The sequence below is a fragment of the Cricetulus griseus genome, chromosome 10 (genome assembly GCF_003668045.3).
Source record: "Cricetulus griseus strain 17A/GY chromosome 10, alternate assembly CriGri-PICRH-1.0, whole genome shotgun sequence".
In the NCBI taxonomy this organism is placed as follows: domain Eukaryota; kingdom Metazoa; phylum Chordata; class Mammalia; order Rodentia; family Cricetidae; genus Cricetulus; species Cricetulus griseus.
In genome coordinates this window covers 19,686,930-19,712,540 of record NC_048603.1, presented here as the reverse complement: position 1 = coordinate 19,712,540, position 25,611 = coordinate 19,686,930, and the positions used below count along the sequence as shown (strand labels likewise).

Below are 25,611 nucleotides of genomic sequence, written 5' to 3'. Positions count from 1 at the left end.
TAATCATGTGAATATATATATATATATATATATATATATATATATATATATATATATATACACAACACGAGCTCACAGACTACAGTGTGGATATTGAGTTGAGATGTAATCATGAGATTACATATACACAACACATGAGATCACACACTAAAGTGCAAGTATTGGGGAGACATCAAACTGCTTTAGCAAACATGAGCAGTGGTTTCCAGAGTCCATGGTCCCACAGACCTTGTCTGGACAGGGTTAACCTGATCCATCAGAGAATCACACCTATGGTGCATTGACATCTGAACACTGGTTGTTATGTGCTATAACTCTCACAGCCTCCAACAGATGGCATTATCCATGTTCATGGTGAGCCATCCCCTGCCTTGGCTTAGGCTCTGGAAAAACCCTCATAGACACTACTGGAAGTGTGCCCTGGTCTTCTGCCTGACTGTATATCCAGTCAAGTGGGCGATAATTGGCCATTACAGTAGGGATAGATTTGTTACCCTCTGTCAGTCATACTCTGGAAATATTAAATGGAAAAATCCAGAGAAAGATACTTAATACATGTTAAATTTTGTTCTAGTGTGTTGGATTTTCACAATCCTATTTTATCCTGTTCAGCTGTATGCACAAAGTCTGTAGCCATCTTGGTCACTGGAGGCGTGCCACAGTGGCCCGTGACAGTACCTAATGACAGCACCAAATCAGCAGAACTGTGCTGTTAAGGAGGAGAAAGTTCCTCCTCTAGTGAAGAGGTTGACACTCCCAACTTAGTAGGAAAGAAATATGACTGATGGGGCTACAAAATCTGCAATAAGAATAAATATTCCAGCAAGAGAAGAAGCTGATGGTGTGTTTGATGTTGTGCGCACACACACTGCAGAAGTTATGCCACAGGAAGCCAGTAGGTGACAAGGTTTAGAACTGTCTGCACTGTCAAGATCCCCCTGCCATGCAAGTTTACCTTACGGCAAAGCCTGGGCACCAAGTATTTCCAGGGTCTCCCTGCTCAGTCTCCCCGTGACCTTCTCCTGGTCTGTCTTGAGCCTGGTCTTTCTACCCCCATCCTTTTCCTGGAGGAAATAATGGTCTCCCCAGAGTCATGGGGCAGGAAGGTTCACTTCCAAGGTATCATACCATAGTCCTCAGTTTCAGTTGTTGTTACTGTCAGGTTTGTGTGTGCAGGTGAATATGGGTGTCAGATCCCCTGGGGTTAGAGGCACCAGCAGTTGTGAGGCCCCTAGTGTGGGCTCTGTTGACTGAACCTGTATCTTGTGGCAGTATAGCAAGTACTCCTAACCGCTGAGCCACCTCCCAAGCCCTGTTCAGTTTCTAACATATTTAGAAATCTTCACTATGAATGGGTTAGTAATGACATGACTTAACAAGTTGGGCTTTTTTTCATAGTAATTCATTGACTATAAACGGACACTGATACCATGTTAAAATTCAGATTTTAATGCCTCTTGGTTTTATAAAGTAACTATTAAATATTTCAATATAATCAGTTTTATATGATTTTAAAAGATTTTATTTTAAGTTTTATGTATGTGTGTGTGTACACATGAATTGCAGGACCCATGGAGACCAGAGTCATTGGAACCCCTGGAGTTGGAGTCCCAGGCAGTTGTAAGCTGCTCAGTGTGGGAACCAAACTCAGGTCCTCTGCAAGAACAGTGTGTTCTTCACCACTGAGCCACCTCTCCAGCCAAACATACATACACATTCCTAATTCTCATTGGGAGAGAAAAGGATTTTTCCCACTCTGCCATTTTAAATTATATTATCTGAGTAAAAGTTAAAGCAGAGATTAAATGTGTGATGATTTTTAAGTTCCTTATTTCTGAAGTTTGGAGTATAATTTAGTGGCAGGCTGCTTGCCTAATATGCCCAAGATCCCTACTTCATCTCTATTACTTTACCAAATTTTATTTCATACCTAAGAATAACATGATAAAATTATTTGACAGTTTTCCTTCGTCATAGCTCCCATCAGTCCCATGGTGAATGTCATGAGAGATATGGTATGTCTCAGCCAGGTTGATGACCAGTTCCGAAAGGTCAGTAATTTAGGAAATTAGACCTTCAATTTTCATGGCCTGATAGGGCTAGTGCAGCTTTCTCTTAGAGACAGGGGGACTTCCTGATTAGACTATAAATGTGTGGTGGCTTTTTAAATTGAAAAATTAGTTCAATTGCTGGCATACCTTGGAGATGCTGTGGATTCAGTTTCTGACTGCTGAAATAAAGAGAGCTTGCAGTGAAGCGATCCACAAGGACCTCCTCCCTTGCCCCATGCATGTGTGCAATGCTGATGCTGCACTCTTGTCTATTATGTGTGCAGGAGCATTGCGACTGTGAAAATAATGTGCATACCCTAATTAGACAGGACTTCACTGCTGGAAATGCTAATACTGGTGTCCGTGAGTTGTAGTAGTTTTGGTGGTAGGGAAAGTATGGTTTGTTGCCACTGTCTTAATTCTGGCTAAAGCACCTACACCTTTACCCACATGATTTGGTGCAAATACCAGCACAGTGAAAAAGACAAGTAACACCTCACATTTTTTATTACTGTGACAACATTTTTCCTTCATGTATACTGGGTGTCCTCAGGCCATACATTGAAAGCCATGGCTCTGGGCCATTTCAAATATGTGACAGTATGCTGTAGGAGAAAGATGGGTCATCCCTGGATTGAGCATCACCAGGTGGAGCATGTTGTCTAAATTGTGTTAGATGTGTCCATGCTTCTCAGGAAACGGATGACCTTCCCACACTAAACTGTTGGCGGGCAGAAATGTCTGCTTTCCTGCTTGTCACAGTGAGCACTCTGGATGCAAGCATGAATCCTATGTCCCTGTCTCCCCTGAAGACAGTCAGCAGTAAGATCAGCGCCCTACACTTCCTACAGGAAGTGCCATTAGCCCTGTGGGAGCACAGGTGAGTGGGAATCCAGGAAAGGCCAAGAGGCAGCATAGCTGGGGGAAGAGGCTGGCTTGACTTCACTTATAGCTACTTTCATCAATTGCTACAACCTGATTTTGTGGCTTTTTATTCAATGTCCTCCTGAGGAAATATCATTAAAGATTATGAAAGAACTGTTAGGTAAGGAAGGCTCTGATTGAAAGTAGATTGAAATTTTTTTATCTATTTACCCTGAAGGAATTTCAGATCTTCAGTTGTCTATGATAATGGGAAAATAAGAATACTCCCCAAATTTCATTTGAAATATTACTTTTCATTTATTCTGCTTTATCTAAAGAAATTCTTTATGGTTAGTATAAGGATTAATGGCTCTGTGGTGGAATAGAAACAATGAACAGGGAAGCTGGCCTAGATCAATTGCCTATGTCACATAAAAAGGATTTACCAAGTATTAGCTTAAAAATTAATTTTATGATAATATATACAGAAAGATTTTCCTTAAAGAGACAAGTCAAATAATTGGGAAATCAGCCTTGTAAATTAAATTCAAAAGCTGTAGCACTTAGTTGTCTGGCTGCAGAGGGGGATCCAGCAGTGCCCCAGCCCAAAGTTGTTAGAACCACAAGGACAAAGCACAGTTGCAGACTTTACTTGAGATAAGGACTGCTTCCAGCTGCCATGTTTATGTCTGTCTGAGGGTACCTCTGAATCTGGAATTCTGGGATATGATGAACTTGTGGGGAACATTGTGAATGACAAGGTTTATGTTATCTATCTCATTATTCTGGTAATTAAAATGTGAAGACTTTTAGAATTTAGACTTAAATGATTTGTAAACTAAATGGAATTTAATAGAAAGAAAAACACAAAAATGAATCAAAATCTCCATCTGCTTCACCCACCAAATTCTGCCCCATGAACTGTCAGAAAGTTTTAAGAGTCCCCAGATGAAACCACAGGGTGGGGCAGAGGGTGGCAAAACCATGTTCAAGAAAAGGGCACTATGGAGTGTGACTGGCTACAGGAAAGGCCCTTCACACAGGCAGCCATGATCGAGGGAGCCTTCTCTGGTAGGTTCAAGACCTGTTTCTGAAGCATGGGCCCTGGTTTGGTCTCTGGCACCCAGCAATGCAAAGGAACAGTGTCTGCCTAGTGGTTGTTGTGACAGCACAAGGCCATAGGTCTTGTAGAACCATGACACCCCCAAACAAACAGCTTGAATATCCCACTGCATACAACATCCTGACCCTTTTCAGTACCCCTGAAAGAAAGTATCTTAAGTAATGGAGGTGTGTGTGTGTTGCATTGACAGACAAGCAAGCTGAGAATCTGAAAAGCAAGAGTTCTTACATTGCAAAAATTTGCAAAGCTTTTTCAAAACATCAGACTCAGCATACTAAAAATGGCACACCTTAAAAGAACAGTTCTCATAAAATGGATGATTTTGTAATTAATATCCATGTGGATAGATAAGAAGACATGGCCAAACCAGCTCTGAAGTGAGATGACAATGGTAAGGATAAAGAAAGCACTGGATAAAAGGTCCAGAGGCTGAGAGATGAAGGATTCCCAGAGTCGGGTCACACAGTTAAGGGGAGTGTATAGTTAGTTGCCCCTTGACAGTATCTAGAATTGTCTTAAGATGGACCTCTGGGCTTGCTGGTGGGGATTATCTTGGTTATATTAAGTGTATAGGACGGGATTCAAGACTCTGAAGTGCACTGAGTACTAGCTTGCACTCATTCTTGTCTCCTGACTGTCCTGACCTTGCTGCCATGATAGACTATATATACATCCTGAACTCTAAGCCACATAAACTCTCTCTCACTTAAATTGCCTTTGCCTTTGTCAGTATAGTTCGTTATAGCAACACATGAAAAGAAACTAAGATAGTAACAAGAATTTTTAGAAGGAAGAAAGATTTCTAGAAACAAAGATAGTTTTCTACTCACTTTGAAGAGCATAACGGGCTGCCAGAGGGGTAGGTGGGTAGCAGGCCGGATGCCGGGGATGCAGAGCGGAGCTGAAAAACTTAGCATTAAGTGGGCTGGGTGTCACTTTGCTGTCCAAAGGATAAATTCCAGACTCCATGACTTTGCAGATGTGAAGGATGCACCCAACTGATATTCCAGCCTTAGTCTTCACTATTGGTGAACAAAAATGAATTTATATATAATATTTGATATACATATGATCATAAATTAAATATATATTGTATGTCATCCATCAATGCCTTCTTTACAGTAGGTTACTCACCTCTTCCTCTTGTGTCCCCCATTGTGGCTCATCTCCTGTCAGACAACTGTGTTGACTGTTGTTCTCTCTTCTTCCTACCTCACAAGACAAGGCTGCATGGGGTGTCCATACACCAGTGCTGCTAGCAGGCACTTGCCAGCTGCATGAGCTTTGCAGGAATGGGTGTGGCACCTTGTTTCTGTGTCTTGCTCACAGAAAGATCCTGTTGTGTTCATTGAATGCATGATTCTGCTCTGGCTTAGGATCAAGCTCCTTCCACTTTTAAAAAGCAATAGGTTTTCAGCCCTTTCATCTCATTCCTTTAGAACTGGAAGAGGAGGAAATGCCTCTTGTCAAGCATTATCTACTAATAACATTGCCTCTCTTCAGATTGTCGGGATACATGGTTTTTTCAACTATAATGTCATTCATTCATTCACTCACTCATTCCATATATTAAGCTAAAATCTAGTGAGTTGTACTTTCTGTGGCCTGGATATTGTTCTGAGGGAAGCTGAGCCACATCACTGAATAAAACAGACACACATCCCTTTTTTTGTGGGTCTTGCCTTCTCACTAACTGAGAAGAAATTGGGAAGAAGTTGTCCCTTTCAGGTGGCTGTTCTGTGTCGCTCATTGAGGTGAAGGATCAGAGTTGCCATGGTGAGGTGAATGGCACAGTCTTCCTGCGCCCTAGCTGGAATGGTACCAGCAGACCTGATGCAGGTACAAGACTCCAGACCTTTTGTTCTCAGCACACTAGATAGATTGGGAGGGAAGAGTTCAGAAGGCTGATGTGGAGCTTTTTGAGTGTCAAGTGTCTGTTAGAAGTTTAGATGTTAAAAGGCAGTTGGCACATGAATATAAATCTCAGAAGAAACACCTTGAAAGATTATGTAAATTTGAGAGGCTTTGGTGGCTTAGATTTTATTTAAAGAGACTATATAAAATCACCAAGGGATTTGTGTAAATAAATGAGGAAAGAGGGCTGCCATCTGAACTCAAACACTCTAACCTGACAGGTCGAAGAGTAGAGGAGAGATTATCAAGCTAATGGTCAAGGTAGAAAAGAGCCAAAAAGCACCTTGCCCTCCACAGAGCTAAATGTTTGAGGGGACAGGAGCATGGTGACATGGGCTTGAAAGACTTTACCTTGCCCTACCAGAAACTAAGAGAAAACCACAGTGAAAGGGCTTAAGAAACACAAATATTTTGTATATTCCAGTGAGGTAACTGAGGCACAGGAAGAGTTCAGAGGATTAAGACCTACCAGTTCGAAGGATTACCTATACACAACCTGAAACGACAGACCTCGGGGTTGGGGACCTGCTTGGGAGACTCACTGCACAGTGTTTGCACACAAGTGCAGTGTCATAGCTGTGCATGTATGTGGGGGACAGAGGGACCCTGAAGGGACTCTGCTTGCTCTTGCTCCCAGCTTAGGGAGATGACTCTTAGAGCAGTGGTTCTCAGCTTGTGGGTCAAGACCCCTTGGGGTCCTATATCAGATGTTTTCAGTACGGTTCATAGATAGCAGTAGCAAAACTACAGTTATGGTGTAGCAATGAAATAATTGTATGATTGCAAATCACCATAACGTGAAGAACTGCATTCTTCACGTTATGGGTCAAGGAATTAGGAAGGTTGAGAACCAGTGTTTTAATGGCTTTTAAGGATGAGTGAGCTCATCCTAGCAAACTGAAGAAAGGAAGGGGGCATAATGGAATGGAGCTTTTGTGAGCTACACCGCCAGCTTACGGACAGCTTCTCCAGGCAGGAAGTAGGCTAAGCATTGGGGTTTTCTGTGATCATGTCTTTGGGGACTGGGATCAAGTCTGTGGAGGTGATCAGGAGCAGCTTGGGAGTCCCTAACCTGATGTATAAACTGTTCAGCTTCATGTTTTGGATTGGGGGGGGATTTCTACTAATAGTTTAAATTGTGCCCCTAAATGGAGTTTGCTTAGTGTTTGTTCCCCCTCTGCCGTGCCATGGCTTTCAGTTTATCCTTGGGAAATAGGACACATCTTTGGTTGATAGACATTTGAGGTACACGAAATGAAATGCTGTGAAAGCAATTCGGGTGAAGCTGACAGGTAGGAGACCGGGCACAGCTGCTCCAGCTACACAGCTTGATGACAGTCTTGCAATAAATAGTCAGAAACTGGGTGAAATTATAACAAGTGTCAATTTAAAGTTTTCACTTGTCGAACTTAGATTATCTTACTACCAAACCAATGCTGGGCCAAATTATGCTGCCTTTTATCTTTCTGTTCATTGGAAAACATTCACAGATAAATTTCCAGCCTGAGTGGATGTTCATTCCCAGTGTCGTCATTTAATCAATGAGATAGTTTTTACACTCTGCCTGTAGTCTTAGCTCTGAGGTAACCTTGATTGGGAGCTGTCTCTGGAAAGGAAGCACTTTCCGTTTTCTGAAGGGCACCCTCACTTTATCTGTGCAACAGGTAAAATTCTCAAGAACCATCAAGTTCCATTTGACTAAAGAGCCATTATGACGTTACTTCTGACTTTCTTTAGGGACCATTTACTTTCAAAGCACCACAGTCCGTGTGGACCCTGCCTTCTGTGCTGAGTGTGAGGAGGGGTCAGGTGGGCTCCGGGGAGGTGTGATCATCTCAGAGAATCACGGCCTTTGTCCTGTGCATGGTAGCAGAGGCTCAGGTGTGGCTGTGCTGCCACTAGTGGGTACAGTGCCCTCAGGTTCTGTGCGCCTCATTGACATAAAACAGTAAAAACAGATTTTTAGATCAGATGGGATTGTGCCCAAGGGAAGCTGCCAGTAAGGCATCGGGCCAGGTTGGTGCAGGTCCACTCTTGTCTCCCCTTCTTCTCAGTTCTGTGGGAATGCTGATGAGCATTTTTAAAGCTCTGCCTGTGCCTCCAGCACAGCATGCTCACATTGGAACAAGTGTGTTCAACTGTGTTCAGCTAACGGGAAGGAGAATGCGGATAGCCTAGGTTTACAGGGTATCTATCCTGTATGGTGAACTTTAGAGGCCTATCCTGAAGGACGTTCTGTCCCATGGAAGCTATTATTAGCACTTGGTAATTCTATTTAAAGTCACTTGAAAACACTTGGGTTTCTCATCCTTTTTCCTTTGTTTATGCTGTGTTTATGCCTTCTGCCTGTTCCTTCCACTCCATCTTCCTGGCCCCTCAGAACATTGTGCAGCATTGCACTCTCTACCTGGGACACAGGGTGTGTGTGTCTGTGTGTACACCCTTCTCCACACACTGCCCCCCACTCCGTGCCTGCTGTGGAAGCCTCTGATACAGACCAGGATGAAAAATGAAGGAGGTAGGGTATAGCCTGCAACTGGGGTCTGTGCATCAAGTAGAGTGAGCTGTGTGTGCTGTTACCATTGAGATTTTAGACTGGTCCTCTATCCATCTCCCCTATAACATGGTATGACAGCTCCCCTACCTTGGTCCCAGAGCGTGTGGATCTCAGCAGACAGCAGAAGACACCATGTTGTAGAGGTGTAGAATGCAAGCTGGGTTCCGTTGTGCTGGGAAGCTTCATGTCTGGTTGTTGGAATTTGAAATAAGGATGCTTGCTTCTTAAAAAGTTGGTGGGAAAGAGGAAAGCCGAAAGGGGTTAATGCACCCTCTTCTTCAGATACTCAGATCTCTTGTGGCTTGGCAACCGAACTTCTGTCTGTAAAAACAAAACAGAAACTCACACAATTCAAATACGGTATGAAGATGAAGCCCATTTTTATAGTATCTGCCCAGTGGTGGCAACTGCAGGCTTTCCTTACTGTCTGGGGAATTGTAGATTAAAACCTAGACTTCCCTATCCATTGAAAAGACCTTGTAACTCCCTCGGGTGAATCATGTGCCTCTCCCATTGCACACCGTCCAGGCACCCGGGAGTGAGTTTTTTTGCTGCTCTTATCATGATAGAGAGCAGAAGCACTCCTGGCTAGGCCTGCTGTTCGATGAATGGATAGAGTGCCCACAGCAGTCATGGTACGCAGTTCTGTGGAAAGAAATGGTGTCCACTGCTTCCCGCTCATCCCCCACGACACCTGGTTTAGGGCCTTTGAATAGTCAAAAAGTCTGTGTGCCTTCAGCATTCTGTCATTTCAGGAGGAATTAATTCCACTTTAGCCCTTTCTATTTTTAGTTTATCTAGTTTTGAGTACTTTGTTGGGTGTGACTTAGCCCACAGCAGAAGCATCTTGTGCTAACAGTGTTTTCTTTTGTTCGTGCAGCGGAGCTGATTACTATGATTACGGGCATGGACTCGGTGAGGAGGCTTACGATTCCTATGGTGAGTGAGTGGCCATAACCGTCACACAGAGAGAGGGCGGGCGAGCGGCCATGGACAAACCTTCCAAGTCCTTATTGGAAGGGAGACCCATACCTGCTTAACAATGAATTCATTTTCTGTGTGGGCTTCCTCCTCTCAGTTCCTCTGTGTACGCCTTGCTATTGTCAGAGGCTCCTCTAATAGTTAAATGCAGTATTTAAGGATAGCTAAAGACTGTTGAGTTCAGATCCCACACTAGGTGTTTTGTTTGGGCTGATGGTCAGTGCTGACCTTGTCCCTCCACACAGTAGGTTGCCTAACTGTAGACACTTGCTGGCGTGGGTCTTTTTGAGGTACCTTTGTTCCTTGACAGTGAAGAAATGAAGCCATTGAGACTGCAGCTCTCATGCTTCCCCCTCCCCCATCCTTATATTCTACCTCATCCCCAACCTCAAGACCTCGGAACAATTATGCGAAGAGTCATTTCATAAAGGTTACAAAAGTGGACCTTGGAGGAGACACAAGGGTCTATCAGGCTCAGTAGGAAGTAACTCCTCTTAGTTCTGCAGGGGCCCATAAAGGTGCTGGGGAATCCATGACCGGAGTCTCATTACCAGTATTGAGGGCAGTGACAAAACAGTGCTAAGAAGTGCCTTTGCCTCAAGGCAGAGATGTCAGAGAACAAGAAGCTTCTATCGGTAGCAAAGCTCCAGGAATGCCGGGTACCCTGTGCCAGTGAGTCAGGACACTGGGAAGTCAGCTCTGAGACATTTCCTGAACTTAATGCAAACCCATTTTCTGGTGCACTTCACCAGCCAGGGTCTGCTGGGTTTGTGTTGTTTGGTTGGTTTGGGGTTTTTTTTATTGTTATTCATAATAAACATTTAAGAGAGATGCATTGGCTTGGTGAGTGCTGCCTACTTAACATGGTGCAAGTTAGCCAAAGGGAGTGACATTGATTGCATGTTTGTATCAGAAGAGGTCATTTTCAGCATTTTTCTCTCACAGCTTTTTAAATTGGTCTCTGAGGACACATGGCTTTTTTGATTGCTTTGTGTTGCAGCAGGGACTTAACTGTTTGCTGTCTGAGACCTAGAGATAAAGGAAAGTCCTGACACTTGAATTTCAGGAGGTAAAAATGATAGAATGCCTGTGGTTAGTGACAGCTGTCCACGACATGGTGTCACTGAGGAAAGCCCCACCCATGTGCCTCCTTTGGTCTTTCTGTGGAAAACCTGTCAAGAGGCCGTGGCTTTTTTTTTTTCTCCTTCTGACCTTCCCACTTTGATCTTGGTTTTCCCTTTTTCTTTTCCCAAATTACCTGTGTCCTTTTTGCTTTTCTTTGCTGTTGGAAGAATTAGAATAGTCCTTTCCATTCTGTTAAGAGTTTTGATAAGGCTGTTGGATTTGCTCTATGAGGAAGTTCTTGCAGTTGGTAGCTATTTCCAACACAAAGGTCACTCTCTTCTCAAAGCGATCATGCCATGGTGACAAGATCATTGTGTATTGTGTTCATAACATTTCTAAGTAAATCCCCTTGTGTTTCTTTTATTAGTACATCAGAGACATGTAGCTCCAGTGTGACATTTACCACTGGTTCTGACGGATGAAATGAAGCTACTGGGACTCCATGACAATGGCCTAACTATGATTCATCTTCCTGATTTTAGGGCAAGAGGAATGGACTAACTCAAGACATAAGGCTCCTTCAGCGAGGACGGCGAAGGGTGTCTACCGAGACCAGCCATATGGCAGATACTGATTGTACTGTCTGATGTTGTGAAATAGCCAATCTCCACCGTCCTGTATACTGTTCAAAGTAAATTTTTTCTATGAACAATCCCTTTTTAAATAAATCAAAATGCTTAAAATCTGAATGGATGGAACTTAAAACCACTTTGTTGAAGCATCTATTTGGCAGGGAGACGAAGGACATGTAAAATTTTGTTATTTGCAGTCTGTATATGAAAACTAGGTCATGAAAAGAAAAAAAATAACTTTGATTAACTAGTGTTAAACATAAAGATAGGTTTACTAAATATGTTAATCCATTCTTTTAACATAAGCCTCACCTTTTACTTTGAAGGTTTCCATAGAATTTAGTTATTTTATCTTTCAGCCATATGCTAGTTTTTTTTTTTTTCTTGCCAACTTGCGTAAAAAGGGAGCCAATTACAAGTGCAAACAATGTGGTATTCTTTTGTAACTCGAGTCTTGAAATGTTCTGTAGTGTTAAGCAAAGTATCCTCTTGCTTGATACTAAATAAACTTTTGAAAGAAATTTCGTGTGTGTGAGCTAACAATTTCATGTTTTTCTATTTAAAAAGGCCTTCATAAATAGCTGTAAACAGGGAAAGGGTTCCTCTAACAGTGCTTGTCATAAAAGGGTCACACTAAATATTGTACAGCTTATCTTATTTTAAAAGTGGTATAAAATTAAATGTGCCATGATATACTCACCATAGGTTCAAATGCGGTCTAAAGAGTCCACATGGTATCGATCTGCTCAAGTGGCACATTAAACCCACGCAACCCAAATCTGGTTTTAAAACTGGTTTTAAAATAACTACTGGAGTTTCTGGAAAGGATGTGATCAGTTTTCATCTTGTCGAGCGTTTTTTCACTAGTGCAACTTTGGATTTTTTATGAGACTTTTGGTACCTTAATGAACACCTCGCTCCATGCTGGAAGTATAAGCACAGAGCTTTTAAAGGCACTCTGACTTGACTAATTGAGGTCGCACTCGCCAAGGCTGAGGATGTGTAACCCTTAAACGGTCTTCATTTTCAAAGGTAAATAAATCAAATAAGATTTTAATCTCACTTAATTTATCTTAATATAACTAATAAAACCAGGGAGATTACAACTTAGCCAGTTTCATTATCCATTTTAGAAAGGTTTTAAGATCACCTAAATTCTCATTTTAAAAAGTTTAATTTGTTTTAGTAATCTAAAAAGCCTTAGTTTAGCCAGTTTAATTGGGGCCAATTTTTCCCTATTAAACAACTGTAAAACCTCATAACTAGTTGTGTGTAATACATCTTTTGGTTAGTAATTGAAGGCGTTCTTAAAACTGACAAGGGTTTAATAAAGTTATTCATTAATCATTTGGCTTAAGTTTTAATTGTAGATTATGTAAAATATTTGTCTTTATTTTGGGGGGTTTCCTTGCATTTATTTTGAGTAAATAGATTCCTTCTTTTGTTAGGATGAGTCGACCACCTTGGACTGTCAAAGGAACTTGGTGTGACTTGGAGAAAACAAAGGTATGCACCTTTTGTCCCTTGACTCCAGTGACTAAGGCTGTGTTAGACTGTTCTTGCTAATGCAGTGGGGTGGAGCAAGGTTCCCCTCCCACTGCTTCCAATGTGACTGCCCGGCTAAGATGCCAAAGGACCCCTGAGAACCAGGAAGCTTCTGCAGCAAGAATGGGCCAGAGGCTAGAGACTGGAGGCTCCGGCTGTTGGCACCTTAAGTCATAATCTTCAATGAGAGCAGAACAGTCTACTCAATAACCCGCAGAGGGTTTCTGAATTCTTAAGTTAAAGACAACGGTCTGCCAAACTGCTGGTTTGATGTGAACCCTTTATTTTTAAACCTACATGTAATGCAAAAACCTACAGAAATGTACAAGCAGTTTTTCAAAATAGTAATCTGTCTTTTGAACAATGTTTTGTGCTTCTGAAGTTTGAAAATTAGGACTTTTATAAAATAAATATTAAGTCAGGTATTTCATAGAGTTGCTTCTTTCTTTTTTTAATCTGGAGATCTTTAAAGCAAAGATATGTAAAAGAGGGAAGGTATTGTTAATTTGATGTCATTTTGTAGACAACCACCACCACCCAGGTCCTGGGCCACATGATCTTTCTGAGACTTCTCTTTTGGGGTGCGATATTTGGGGACGTTATTGCGGGTTTTGGTGGTTTATTTGATTTTGAAATTTGCTGTCCCTCTGTAGCCCTGGCTGGACTTCTCAAGTGTTTGTATTTGAGTTCTACCACTCAGCTGTACACATGTGGGCAAGTGTCCCTTCCTGCTAGTCCCAGGGAGATTAAGGGATGCTGTCGTATTCATAGTTCTGTAACTTTCAGTATGTGCAACTGTAGGCATTATTTATCTTGACAGTGGTACAGTCACATGAAGGTCAGTAGTCAGGATTGAATCCATGTATGTAATGTAAAGGAGAAACATACAAACTTTTTTCCTTAATAGTCAGAAATGACTGAAACACTTAAATTGTCCAGGAAAAGAAAATGAATTTCTTCTAATAGAGAAAAATTGTGAAGTTTATTGAGTGTGGTATTTGCTTGGTTTTTGCTTCTTTTCCTGCTTTTGGGGAGAATGTAAAATATCATAGTGTTAGAGCTTTTTATTTTATTTTTGGATTTTTCATGGCTGGATTTCTCTGTGTAGCTCTGGAGACCAGGCTGGCCTTGAACTCACAGAGATCCGCCTGCCTCTACCTCCCGAGTGCTGGGATTAAAGGCGTGCGCCACCACCGCCCAACTGTGTTAGAGCTTTTATGTTGATTTCTTTGTAAAGTATTTGTTATCTTGTTTAGGAATTGACATATAATAATAAGCCTAGGCTTTCCCCCTCCCCCGTATTTTACACAGTAAATAGTTTATCATAGAATTCTGTGTGTGACACCAGGCTCCAATCAAGATGTTGGCCAGGTTGAGGTTCATTGTACAGGCTCCAGGAATCCCAGGCCCTTCCCCGCCAGCCTGTTCCCAATAGTCTGTTCACAGCTCACATCTCACAGTGGATAAACTATCGATTCATCAGACCCATCCTGAACGAGTAGCCTCTGAAGACTCACCTAGGGGCAGGCTTTACTCTCCTCCTAGGCAGTTGTCAGTGCAGTCTGGCTGACAGGGCTAACCGTTACAACTGCAGGACATTCCATTGCCTGGCCACTACTCCCCCAAACCCGATTTCCTCCTGGTGCCTCAAGAAGTCTGTAGTGCCCCATGCTCTGATGCTCTCATGGCTCCTGCTCCTACCCTATTGGAGCCCGTCTTTTTTTCTCGTGGGGAAACACTGGCAGAGCTCTACAATAAATGTAAATTAGGTGGCGGGAATGCAGTGACTAAAACGATACCGGGCTGTACGTTAAAGTGATATGAAGTCCAGTCGTTTGGTGAGTCAGTACTCCCTGCTCTTTTGCACATGGGACTCAGCCATGTCCCCTCTGCTGTCTGTCATAGTCTGAACGCAGCCCAGGCCCCCTCTGCTGTTACTTAGACTGTCATCCTTCGCCCTCTGAAGAGCTGGTTTTGTGACTGTTACTTCATTTCAGTCTGGACGTCATCACATAGTGGTTGCAAGCTGTGTCAGTAGCCAGGCATGTGCACATTGCTTCATGTAAACTGTTCCACTGGCGTCTATGTTTTATAAAGGAAGCAACTGAAGCTTCAGACCACGAGGTCATTATGTTAGCTACAAGTCCTTGTAACTGGTGGGAGCAAGATTTGAATATTTTGCTCCAGACCCTTTGAGTTTCAAACACTACTTTTTTCAATCTCCATGTTACACAGGTAAAGGCTTCTTACAGTGAGGAGCTGTATACTACCTTATGTCCCACTAGGCATCATCCAGACGTTATGGTTACCCCTGCCCCACATTCCTGCATAAGAAGATATACTGATTTTTCTTTAGGTCCTAAACATGATGTGTTCTATGTATTTCAAGTCAAATCATTTTTAGTATTCACTTAGGGTAAATACCTTCAGAGCATCTCTTTGGCTACAGGCAGAAAGGATGCAGAGATGAAGACAGTTCCTGCCCTTGTGGGTAGCACATGCTGCTGTGGAAAATAGTAAGCAAAGTGCCAACCAGCCTGGCCTCCGGTACATGTAAGATGCTTTGTACATGCCAGAAGACAGATGCAAAGCCCAGGCATCTCTTCTTTAGAGAAAGAAGAACTTACCAACAGGGGCTCAGGACCAGAGGAAAGAAGATACCCTGGCAGCACAGGTTGTGGGCGCACTCATCACCCAGTGTGGTAACCTTGTGTGAAATGACTCAGTTCCTCTCAACTGTAGGGTCCCCACCCATGAAATGAAAATGGCAGAGAACTGCCTTCATAGGGCTGTGCAGGTAGAAGCCTGCCCAAAGCAAGATCAAAGGTCTTTGCTCTCACCTGTCGCTGTGTGCGTTTACATAAGAAAATGTGACACTGGAAGGAAACTTCAGCCATATAGGATGATCAGATAAGGAGATGATCTTGGCTGGGTAAGCGAGGGATGTGATCCATACACAGGACGATCTTCTTTCAACTTGCCTTCTCTCCCTACTGAAACCACACTTCCACTGCACTCAACTCCATCCAGAACTCAGTGCAAACCCCCCCCCCCCCCCCCCCCCCGCAGTCCTGAAATCTCCACCCTTGTCTCTGACTCATCACACAGCCCCAGACAGCGACGGGTTCAGTCAGCCAACATATAGAGAACCATGCTAGCTGAGATCCCCCTGGCGTGGAAGTGTGGGGGAATGTCATGGAAAATAATTGCAGTGCAGATCGTCTAGTTCTCGTTCTCTCAGTTTAGCTCAAAATTACACAGATACTCATCATGGTGAAGAGAAAGGTCCCGTATAAAACTGATGACTAGAAATGTAGTCAGAAATCCAACTGCCTCTATGCCACTGTTTTCCAATATCTGTTGTGCATAAAAGAAGGCTTGTGTTTCCCACTCAAGTGTTCTGTAGGGACAGGAAGAAGAGAGCTGGTCATTAACTTTAAAGTGGCACTTTTATCCTGCCTCTGCACCCCTGTCTGGGAACGCTGTAAATCAGGTTCCCATCTTCATTCCACCCTCTTTATCTAATGGGAAATTAGAATCACTTGCAGATGACACTGATCCCCAGGAGCGCACCTCCAGCCCCCACCTCCTTCAGGGATCACCACCCAGGCTGAATTACCTTCAGCTCCTCCTGTGAGTTCTCAGCTACAAGTGGAGCCCTGCATGGTCTCGCTGCTCTCCCGCCCCCACTTGCAGGAGGGGTTACTCTGCACCAAAGCCTTGATGTGCTGCAGACCCCTCACCCCTTCTGACGCTCCCTGCCAGTTACCATATTCCCTTCCCCAGTGGCCCAGCTCATAATCTAGTACTTGTCTGCCAATTTCAGTGAGACTTGAAGCATACCATACACAGGAATCCTTCGTCCCTGTCCCCACTCAAAGACCCTTGGAACATTCATGAATTCTGACACTTGGTATTGTGTCTGTGACTAGGTATTTGCCCTGCTCTCCACCATCAAAATACAAACATCCATGGTGCAGATCTTTATGCAGCGTAGGTTGTGATTGTTTAATCAATCAAAGGAAAGGGAATGAGATGGCTTCATGTCATATAGTTTAGGGAAAAAAAATGGATCAGGATCTCTTTGGTCTTCTCTTACAACTTTATAAACAGGTTGTGATTTGGTGGGAGGGAGGGAGGGAGGGAGGGAGGGAGGGCTACCAGTCTTAGCATGATTCATGCATCTGCTACCTAACACAGCCCCTAGTATCTAACTCACACTGACATAAAGGGACAGGTGGAAAGGTGAGCAGTTGCTGCTGCTGTCTGTAAAGCATCTGGTACATGGTGGACTGGGGGCATGCCAATGAGCAAGGAGAGGCCGTGGTACTGACTTCAGTATAGACAGCCGTGGGTGCCCATCTGTGTGCCTTACAGGAGGGGTGAGATCCTCACCCACCATCAGACATAAGGTTCTCTCCTTCCAGGAGCCTTCTTACTTTGTTATCTCTTAAAGGCTAGTCCATTGAATGGTGGGCTTTGTACCAGGCACTAGTAAAGAGGCCTCTTTCCTAGAACCCTTAGTCCTCTTGGGGAAAACTGCCTTCATAGTGTTTTGCCCATCTTCCTGTCTTCTCTGCCTCTCTGGATCCTGCCGGCTTGCCAAGGATCCCCCTCTCATCTGCAGCCAAATGTGCCTATTTCTGTCAGAGCTTACCAGCTGATAGTACTCATTCCAGGACGAATGTTGAGCTACTGGCTTCATTGTGTGGGTTGTCGTTCACCCCTCAGTAAGCTCCCAGGCAGGCTTAATTTAGTACTTTACATTTTATAAACTTGAAGCATTTAAAAGTCATTCAAGAAATTATTAAAGGTCATGAGACCTGCCATATTAAAAGTGTTTGAACTCCATGTATTAAGGCTTAGAAAAGCAGTTTTCATCTGATTCTTCTGTGCAGTAGTGGCGTGGTATGCAGATGGCCCCAGCATGCTTGCTGGATGTTTGGTACTACGTAGGAATAAAACACTGAATGACAGCAGACGAAATGCGGAGTCTGTGGAAGGGGGTGGGGTTGGAGCTGAAATGGGGCTGTGAAAGTCACCATCATGCAAATAGGTGGGGATGAGAGAAACACTAGAGCTGACAGGCTGGTGTAGGTGATGGCTGCATGGCCTAGCTTGTGTGTTTGGGGACTTGTTAGCTGTTGCTGGAATATGGGGTTGCCAGGTGTGGTGGAACAAGATGCTATAGAAAGACAGGGAGGTGCTAGGGCTCAGCAAGCAATGAATGATGCTTTGTCCCCCTAGCACAGGTGGAGTGTCTCCTTCTGAGTGTCACCTGGCCTTTGGACTATCAGTTCTTCATGGAGAGTGCATGGGAATAAGTAGTCTGACCCCTTTATTAATCAACACCAGTCTCTTATTTGACAAGGATGAAAGGATGGTGCCAGGGTGGAGCCATGAGAATATCACTGTGTAGTCCAACAACGGTTGTGTGACATAAGCATTACCATTCTGAATCCAGCCCCGAACACCACAGTGCACCGAGCTTGATTGGCACCATGCTGCTTGTCCACCCATGGTCTTTATCCCACACATGTTTTCTGCCCTTACTTCAGCCGTTCTCTGCCGCACTGCTTCTCTGTGTGTGCTGAATATCTGCCTGAGTGATTCTGAGTTATCATTGTTGCTTTGTTGATGTGTACAAATGTATTTCATTTTCCTCTTTTTCAGGAACTGCTTTTGTTACGGGCTGCTTAAGGACAGTCACCTCACCGTCGTGCCTACGCAGTGAATGAATATGTTTGGGAACTTGACATTCATCATTGTTGCTGTGTCCCTAATTTGTGTTTTTGGAATGTTTTTTATGAAACATCTTTTAATTTAGAAAGTCTTTCTTTTCTTTTGAAAGAAAGGTTTATTCTATTGTCTCAGAAACCAACAAACAAGAAGAATGACTTGTATTGTGGCTAATAAAGGCCCCCATCAAAATCTCGTCCATTTTAATATAGATGAAGACCACGGGTCTAGTTATTTCTGCACAGCTCTATAAAGTTTGCACACTTGAGAGCTCTGTTAACTTCTTGTGGGAAGTCAGAGTCTTAAGAATCTACACAGATTGCAGATTTGAGAGTGATTTATCCATCTCAGTTGTGGGCCCCACTCTACATGAGTGTTAGGCGAGAGAGTCCTGTCCTGTCCCAGGCTGGTCATGAAGGCTTCTGTGGGAAGTGGAGTGGTGCATGGACCAAGTGGGGACCTGAGTGTCTCCCTGTGATTTGACGTGTAACATACAGGTCTCCGTGTATAGTGTTACTCTGTTCCCTCTCCTTTCATCAGATGCTACCACAGTGCGATTTTCATTCCATACACCCCGGGAGCACGTGTTTTATGTGTTCATCACAGCATGCTTCCTGATCTTGGAATTTCCAGAACAGTCTCACACATTGCCAAGGTGTTGCTTTCTTCCCTCAAGTGTTTCTTAGAGGCACTCACTTTTTCCAGCATCTTAGGTTTGGGACATTGTGTACACACAGAATCACTTTGAATAGCTTAACTTTTCCTAATCCTATTCGTATGCATCCTTAAAACACAGTTGCTGTCTACTGAAGTTCTGACCTTTATATTTATCAAATGATCATTTTCCATCTTCTGACTATGTGACGTGCAAGGTGTGTGCCAGAGAACACACAGCTGAGCCGGACAGCCAGCAGGCTGCTTGTAAAAGACGGTGAGAGCTGCAGTCTGGGGGCAAGCTTGTGAGCAGGCTGTGATAAATGGAAGACTCTGAGCCCTTCTTACGTGACCCAACTCAATGAAGCCCTATGGTTGTGAGCCTTCCCGCTCAACTCTGCCCTGTCACCACGATTGCATTTTTGATACCTAAATTCTGGCCTGTTATTTCATCACCTTCATTAAACACATATGTACGTATTAAGAATGTCTACATGAAGCTAACTACAGAGAAGACAGAGAATAAACCAGAGGGAGTCCATCCTGTAGAGGCTTACATTGTAGTGAAGACAGGCCACCACCCACAAAATGGAAGACAAGGTGGTGGAGCTGTGGCAACAGGATAAGCCCCACTCCACCTGGGCCAACTGAAGAATAAAGCAATGCCTTAGCAGACCAATAAAAGCAAATGGATGCCGGGCGTTGGTGGTGCACGCCTTTAAATCCCAGCACTCGGGAGGCAGAGGCAGGTGGATCTCTGAGTTCGAGACCAGCCTGGTCTACAAGAGCTAGTTCCAGGATAGGCTCCAAAGCCACAGAAAAACCCTGTCTTGAAAAACCAAAAAAGTAAAATAAAAATAAAAAGCAAATGGAGTCTTACTGAGACACTGGTGAGGCTACAGCCCCTGAGGTGGGCATTCCTAGTGCTAGAAGGACAATGGGAATGAGATGGGATGCCAGTGTAAAAAGCAGACAGTTGAGAAAAATAAAGCTCAGGAGCTAGCTCCCGAGTGCAGGATGGTGGCAGTGGCCAGATTTGAGGTAGGTTTTGAAAGGGGAGCACGGAGGACTGGTGCAAGAATGAGCTGGATGATGCTAAGAATCTGGCCCAAAGCCATTGAAAAGTACTGTCTTCCTGAGGTGGGAAGATGGGTTGTAGGATGAGCCAGGTGATGCATGATGTTTGAGCTGGCATCAGAAAGGGAGGCGAGCTCAGCTGGAGAGAAAACCCACAGTCTCTACACTTAGAGCTGAGTCCCCAGCTTCCTTGTCTTCATGCTCTGCTGCCACAGCTGTGCCACTTGACAGACAGAACACATCCCATCATGCTTAGAGTAAAATCTCACCACCACCCATGCCCCTTTGTGGTGGTTTGGGGCCCCTACCTACCTATCCCTCTTAAACTCCTGCTCAGCTAATTAATCAGGTAATTGACTTTACCAGCGGTTGGTGCTTATTTGAGACTTCATCACTATCGAATGAGTGATTTCAACTACAGTGTGGACATTTGGGGTATTACACATGAGGAGACAGGATCCCTTTTAGCTCCTGCTTAGACTTCCCTTTGGAGAAGGAGTTATTGGCCCTGCCTGGTTGTTTCCAGAAGGGATAAAGTAGGGATAAAGTGGCCCTGGGTTCCCGCTAGCTTGTTGACATGGGAGCCGGTAAGAAAGACCCTCTCATTACTGCTGGAATAGAGTAGGGAGGTCTGGTTCTTGGGAGCCTCTGTCATGTGTGTGGTAGCATCTGCATAGCTAGGCAGTGTCTGATACAACACAGCTGCCGCTTGGCGCCTCATATACTTGATACACCTCAATACAGCCAGTTGAGGACATCCCAGGTCCCCACAGCATCTTTACTAACACCACTGGGATGTCACTGCTACCAAGTAGACATGAAATTCATAGCTTTCTATTCTGCATATACAACCACACACTGCTCCCACCACACGCATGCACGCACACACTCACACTGTATGTAAATCTCCACATGGGCTGGGTAAAACTATATGTCATGTGTCATTTTAGCCAACCAGACATGGCATAGAGAGGAAATGACTTAGCATAACTCAGTCTGGGCGGAGGAGGCCTCCAGCCACTCTGGACTTGACCAACAGTGGGATCAGCTCTACCTGAGACCCATCACAGCTCAGTAGTCATGGTTTCCTTGGCTGGCCTGTCTCTGCAGTCTTTGTGTACCTCCTTTCCAAGTACTCAACCCGAAACGCCCCAGGCTGGCTATCTATAAACAGTGGAGGATGGGAGGTCCACATGTTCCTTCTCCATGGAAAAGGGCAAAGTAACCTGCCCTAACCTCCAGATAAGGATATATCCTAGTCACTTCCTAAATGTGTCCCTTCTCCTTGCTTCTACACTGGGGTTCAGTTCAACTGTTTGAGTTTTGGAGGACCACCAACTTGGCAAGGAAAGCAGTCTACAGGACAAGATAGATGATCACAGGTGGCTGGTGTCCCCGACTGGATCTAGGGCCCAGCCTCTAGTTAAGTGCTCTGGGAAAGTTTACAGATGGGGGACAGCCACCTGTCCTTTGTGGAGTGGAAGGTGCCAGGGGAAGTTTGTCAGTCTGAAAGGCAATTCGCCTTTTCTCTGGCTGAGTTAATTCTCAGAGACATGGGGTCCCTCCTTGGCATCCTCTCATCAATGGCTCTCAAGCAGAGAAGGCTGAAAATAACTGTTTTCCTGTTTGGTTTTAAAGGATCTCAGCAACTCCCCATAGTTTTAAAAATAACAGCTACTGGCTTTTTTCCAAGTGCATTTAACTACATTGGACCATAAAGCTCTAGTTCAAAGTGACAGTCACATGGAGTTGTGGCACAGTTGCTATCACCGTGCCAAAAGATTTTCCTCTGGTTATCTGAGGATTCTGCCTTACTGTGACCAGATTGGCCCAGTCTGGATAGATCAGTCAGATGCTCTGGGACAGTGATGTTTTTCATAGGAGCTAACAGCTCCTCACACTCTTGCTCAGGGAAGACTTAGACACGTCCTTCACTTTGGCTCTGCCCAGACAGTTTGGTTCTGACCTGTTTCCTAATTGCCACCTGTGCCCCCACTTTGCCCCACACTGACAAAACCTAACCACATGGCTCAGCCTTCTATTGCTCTGCCCTGCCCCTAAATACCTGTCTTCACTCACTTGAGGATTTCAGAGAAGGCCCTTTGTGGCCCACTATCCTCACTGGAATTGATACCTGGTGTGTGAGTTACTAGCACTGGGGAATAATTCTAGAATTCAGAAGTAAATGGTACTATCATTTATTATCTGTTTTCTGAAGTTTGGGAACCGGGACCCATTCTGTTCCAGCCTCAGGAGGCTTAGTGAGACTGAGCAGACTCAATACAGCTATGTTACACACATCTCTCCATTCCTTGCCATGTGGGTCCTCTCTCAGTCTGCCTCAGCATCTTCACAGCCAGGGAGCAGCTTTCCCAACACCACTGGTGCAAGAGAAAGCCTTTGTGAGAAGGAAAGATAAGAGAAACCACAGACATTCCTATTTTCAGAAGTGACATTACATTACCCCTTGGCCAAAAGCCATCCTGGCTGGAAGTCACGGTATAAAGTTATGACCCAGGGATCACAACTAGGGGGCCATCTGTAAGCTGGCTTCCTACTGGCAAGTCCTGTTGCATCTATGTTTACCACCCTTTACCTCACAATGTAACAACAGGGTATGTCTCAGGGGCTACGAGGGCATGGTGATGCACATGCTACACTCTGGCAATAAGCCCTGAGGTACAGTGAGAACTGGATCTGTGTTAACAATCACTCATGGTAACACTTCTCCCACACACACTCACACTCAAGATATAGCTCGTAGGTACCACCCCCCCCCCACGCACACACACACATAGACACACATCAGTCCCACACACTGGTGCTCACATTCCCAACCTCATGGCTCTGATTGGAAGCTATGCTATTTCTGCAATATAGCCCTACTGAAAGCATCACTTGATGCTTCTCTGGGTCTCCAGGCTTCATCCTGTGTCACCTCAACTTCTTGCTTTGAACAAGCCTTTCTGGATTTCAGACCATTTCCACACTAGGTTCTTTTGATGCTGTTTAATGGTCTTTATAGTGAGGTTCAAATTCCCCAGGCCCAAAGAGCAGTCTCCCCTTCTGGGCCAATTTCCCTTCCCAGTGGCTCTTCGGTCTCTCTCCTGAACTCTGTAAGTCTGCCTACATTGAACTCGCACTGTTCAAACAACCCACTTTACTCCTACCCTAGTCTCGGTCGGCCGGGGCTTTTCTCTCTTCCTCTGCTGCCTGCACCCTTGACGCCTGCAATTTACACCATCATGGACTCTGCCTTAGTTCCAGCCTGCTGCCCAAGAGTGCGGCAGTGCTCCTAAGTATGTTAGTTATCTCAGCCAGAAGCACTTTCCATGCTCTTTTCCCCTTACCCCGAGTCTAGCACCTGCTGGACACCGATCACAGTACTTCTAGCATCCATATTTAGTAGGTGCTTGTTGTGCACAGATTTGCAGAGAGTGGATAACAGGGTAGGGAGTTCTTAACTGTACAGTGTATTACTGTATTGAACAGAGGAATTATACACTTCCCTGGGCCCACTAAAGTGGAGCCTCTTCCCTTAGAAGCACACAAAGCCTGTGTGTGTGTGTGTGTGTGTGTGTGTGTGTGTGTGTGTGTGTGTGTGTGTGTGTGTGTGTGTGTGTGTGTGTGTGTGTGTACACCAGCTAAACTTGAAGAAGGCGAGACTGATGCACCATTACCCTTGCCAGAGTCTCCAGTGGCCTAATGTGGAAGTTGAGACTGGGCCTAATTGACCCTATTTTTTGGTGTTTGGGGGATATGGCTCTCAATCACAGTGCAAGCTGGAGCGTATTTACTAGCTGCGGGTGGTTTCAGCTTCAGTAATCACCATTGCTTCCTCCTCACTGAATTCCTTCCAGCTCCTGCCCCTCATACCCTGTGGGCCAGTGCTAGAGCTGCTTATAATGGCTGCCAAAACAGCCAGCCTGCATGGAGAGCTGACCGTCCACTCCTCACGCTCGAAAGTCAGGGCCTGTTCTATTGGGGAGGAATTTCTGCCATTTAGGTTCTTTGGGGCACTGCATGAAAGGTTGAAGAAGTCTAATAGAAACATACATAAACTAAAGGCATCTACCAGGTCTGGAGTAGAAAGTCGTGCTTGTGAACCACGGTGGCTGTCATGGGAGAAGATTCTGTGCCGTGAAGGATGGGGACGTTCCCAGTTGCCTTTCAGCTGAGGTACAGAGTGGCCTTAACAGTGTTTTCCCCAAAGGCCCTGTGGCAGCCTGGAAAACGTTTTGTCCTTTTAGAAACTGCCACCACCTCGCTATGTCTGCTATTCCTACATCACCCTGTGATGCCTCCCCAAGTCATCCATCCAAGAGGGGGGTCCAGCTGCAATTGAACCCTGTCATGACATGGGGGCCCTTTAGCTGTTTTCCCTCTAAGGCAGTGGCCTCCAATGGCAGAGAAGGGTGACCACTGCTCCGTCCACCCACACTTTATACCGTGTGACTCATGGCACATACCACCCTATCTTTGCTGGGATTTGATGTTAATTTCCTTGTCTGAGTCGCCATGCTGAGAGACCCCAGACTCTCCTGACTTCCCTCATTCCTCTGGGATCCTAGCCTCATCTGGAGCCCAGCAGCATGCTTGGCCCAGTCTTTGGTATCAAGGCAGCCAGAGCCAAGCACCAGAGGGCCCAAAGAGGCTTTGCTTTTTCTGCCAGTATTGGACACAGGCTCCCATACAGAATGTGGCTTGCCTGACTCCTGATACAAGCCAGGCTGTTCTACTTTGCTTTCTGTTGCTGTGATAAACACCACACCCTACAGCAACTAGGAGAGGAAAGGGTTTATTTGCCCTACACTTCCAGGTCACAACCCATCACTAAGAGAAGTCAGAGCAGGAACCATGGGAGGAAGCAGTTGACTGGCTTACACTTTGCTAGCTTTTGTATACAGCACAGGCCCACCTGACTAGGCCCTCCCACACTCATCATTAACCAAGACAACCCCTCATAGACATGGCTACCAGTCAATCTGGTTTTAGCAATCCCCCATGTGAGACTCCACAAAAATGACTAGATTGTGTTGTTGACAACTGAAACTAGAACTTTGGCTTTGTCTCCAACTCTCCTGTCCCACTGGCTAAGCAGCATGGAAGACTTCTGAGTGGGTTTGGATACATCTGTAAAGTAATGATGCCACCCTCATTACCCTAGAAAGTTGTCAGAGACTCTCAAAAGCCCAGGCTGACGGGACATAGCTGAATCACAAACAAAAGGAATGTGTGCCACTGTGGCTCATGTAGTCAGCCACTCATCCAGTGCTGACAGGGCCTCTGTTGTGTCCAACTTATGCAAAATACAGGGCATTCCTCTCTTAGGCAGTTCTCAGACTCCACTTAGGGAACAAGAGGGAAAGGTAAACAAGAAGATCCCAAACACATCACCCTTTGAAATAG

At 44.7% G+C, this 25,611-nt stretch overlaps 1 protein-coding gene and 1 long non-coding RNA gene across 5 annotated transcripts in view; one reads left to right on the top strand and one right to left on the bottom strand.

Annotated features, from left to right (window-relative positions):
- The window catches only part of LOC113831991 (KH domain-containing, RNA-binding, signal transduction-associated protein 3), a 579,685-nt gene extending 567,964 nt beyond the window's left edge, over positions 1–11,721 (top strand). For all 4 annotated transcript variants that reach the window (XM_035449678.1, XM_035449677.1, XM_035449676.1 and 1 more), the window contains 2 exons: positions 9,390–9,448; positions 11,098–11,721. In XM_035449678.1, the coding sequence (XP_035305569.1) occupies positions 9,390–9,448; positions 11,098–11,189 (151 nt within the window). In that variant the 3' untranslated portion in view covers positions 11,190–11,721. The remainder of the gene's footprint in view (positions 1–9,389; positions 9,449–11,097) is intronic.
- LOC118238100 overlaps positions 4,875–25,611 on the bottom strand; it is a 40,763-nt gene continuing 20,026 nt past the window's right edge. The window contains exons 2-4 of the long non-coding RNA XR_004771322.1: positions 8,597–8,830; positions 5,173–5,479; positions 4,875–5,060 (exon numbers count right to left, since the gene is read on the bottom strand). This is a non-coding gene — a long non-coding RNA (uncharacterized LOC118238100). The remainder of the gene's footprint in view (positions 5,061–5,172; positions 5,480–8,596; positions 8,831–25,611) is intronic.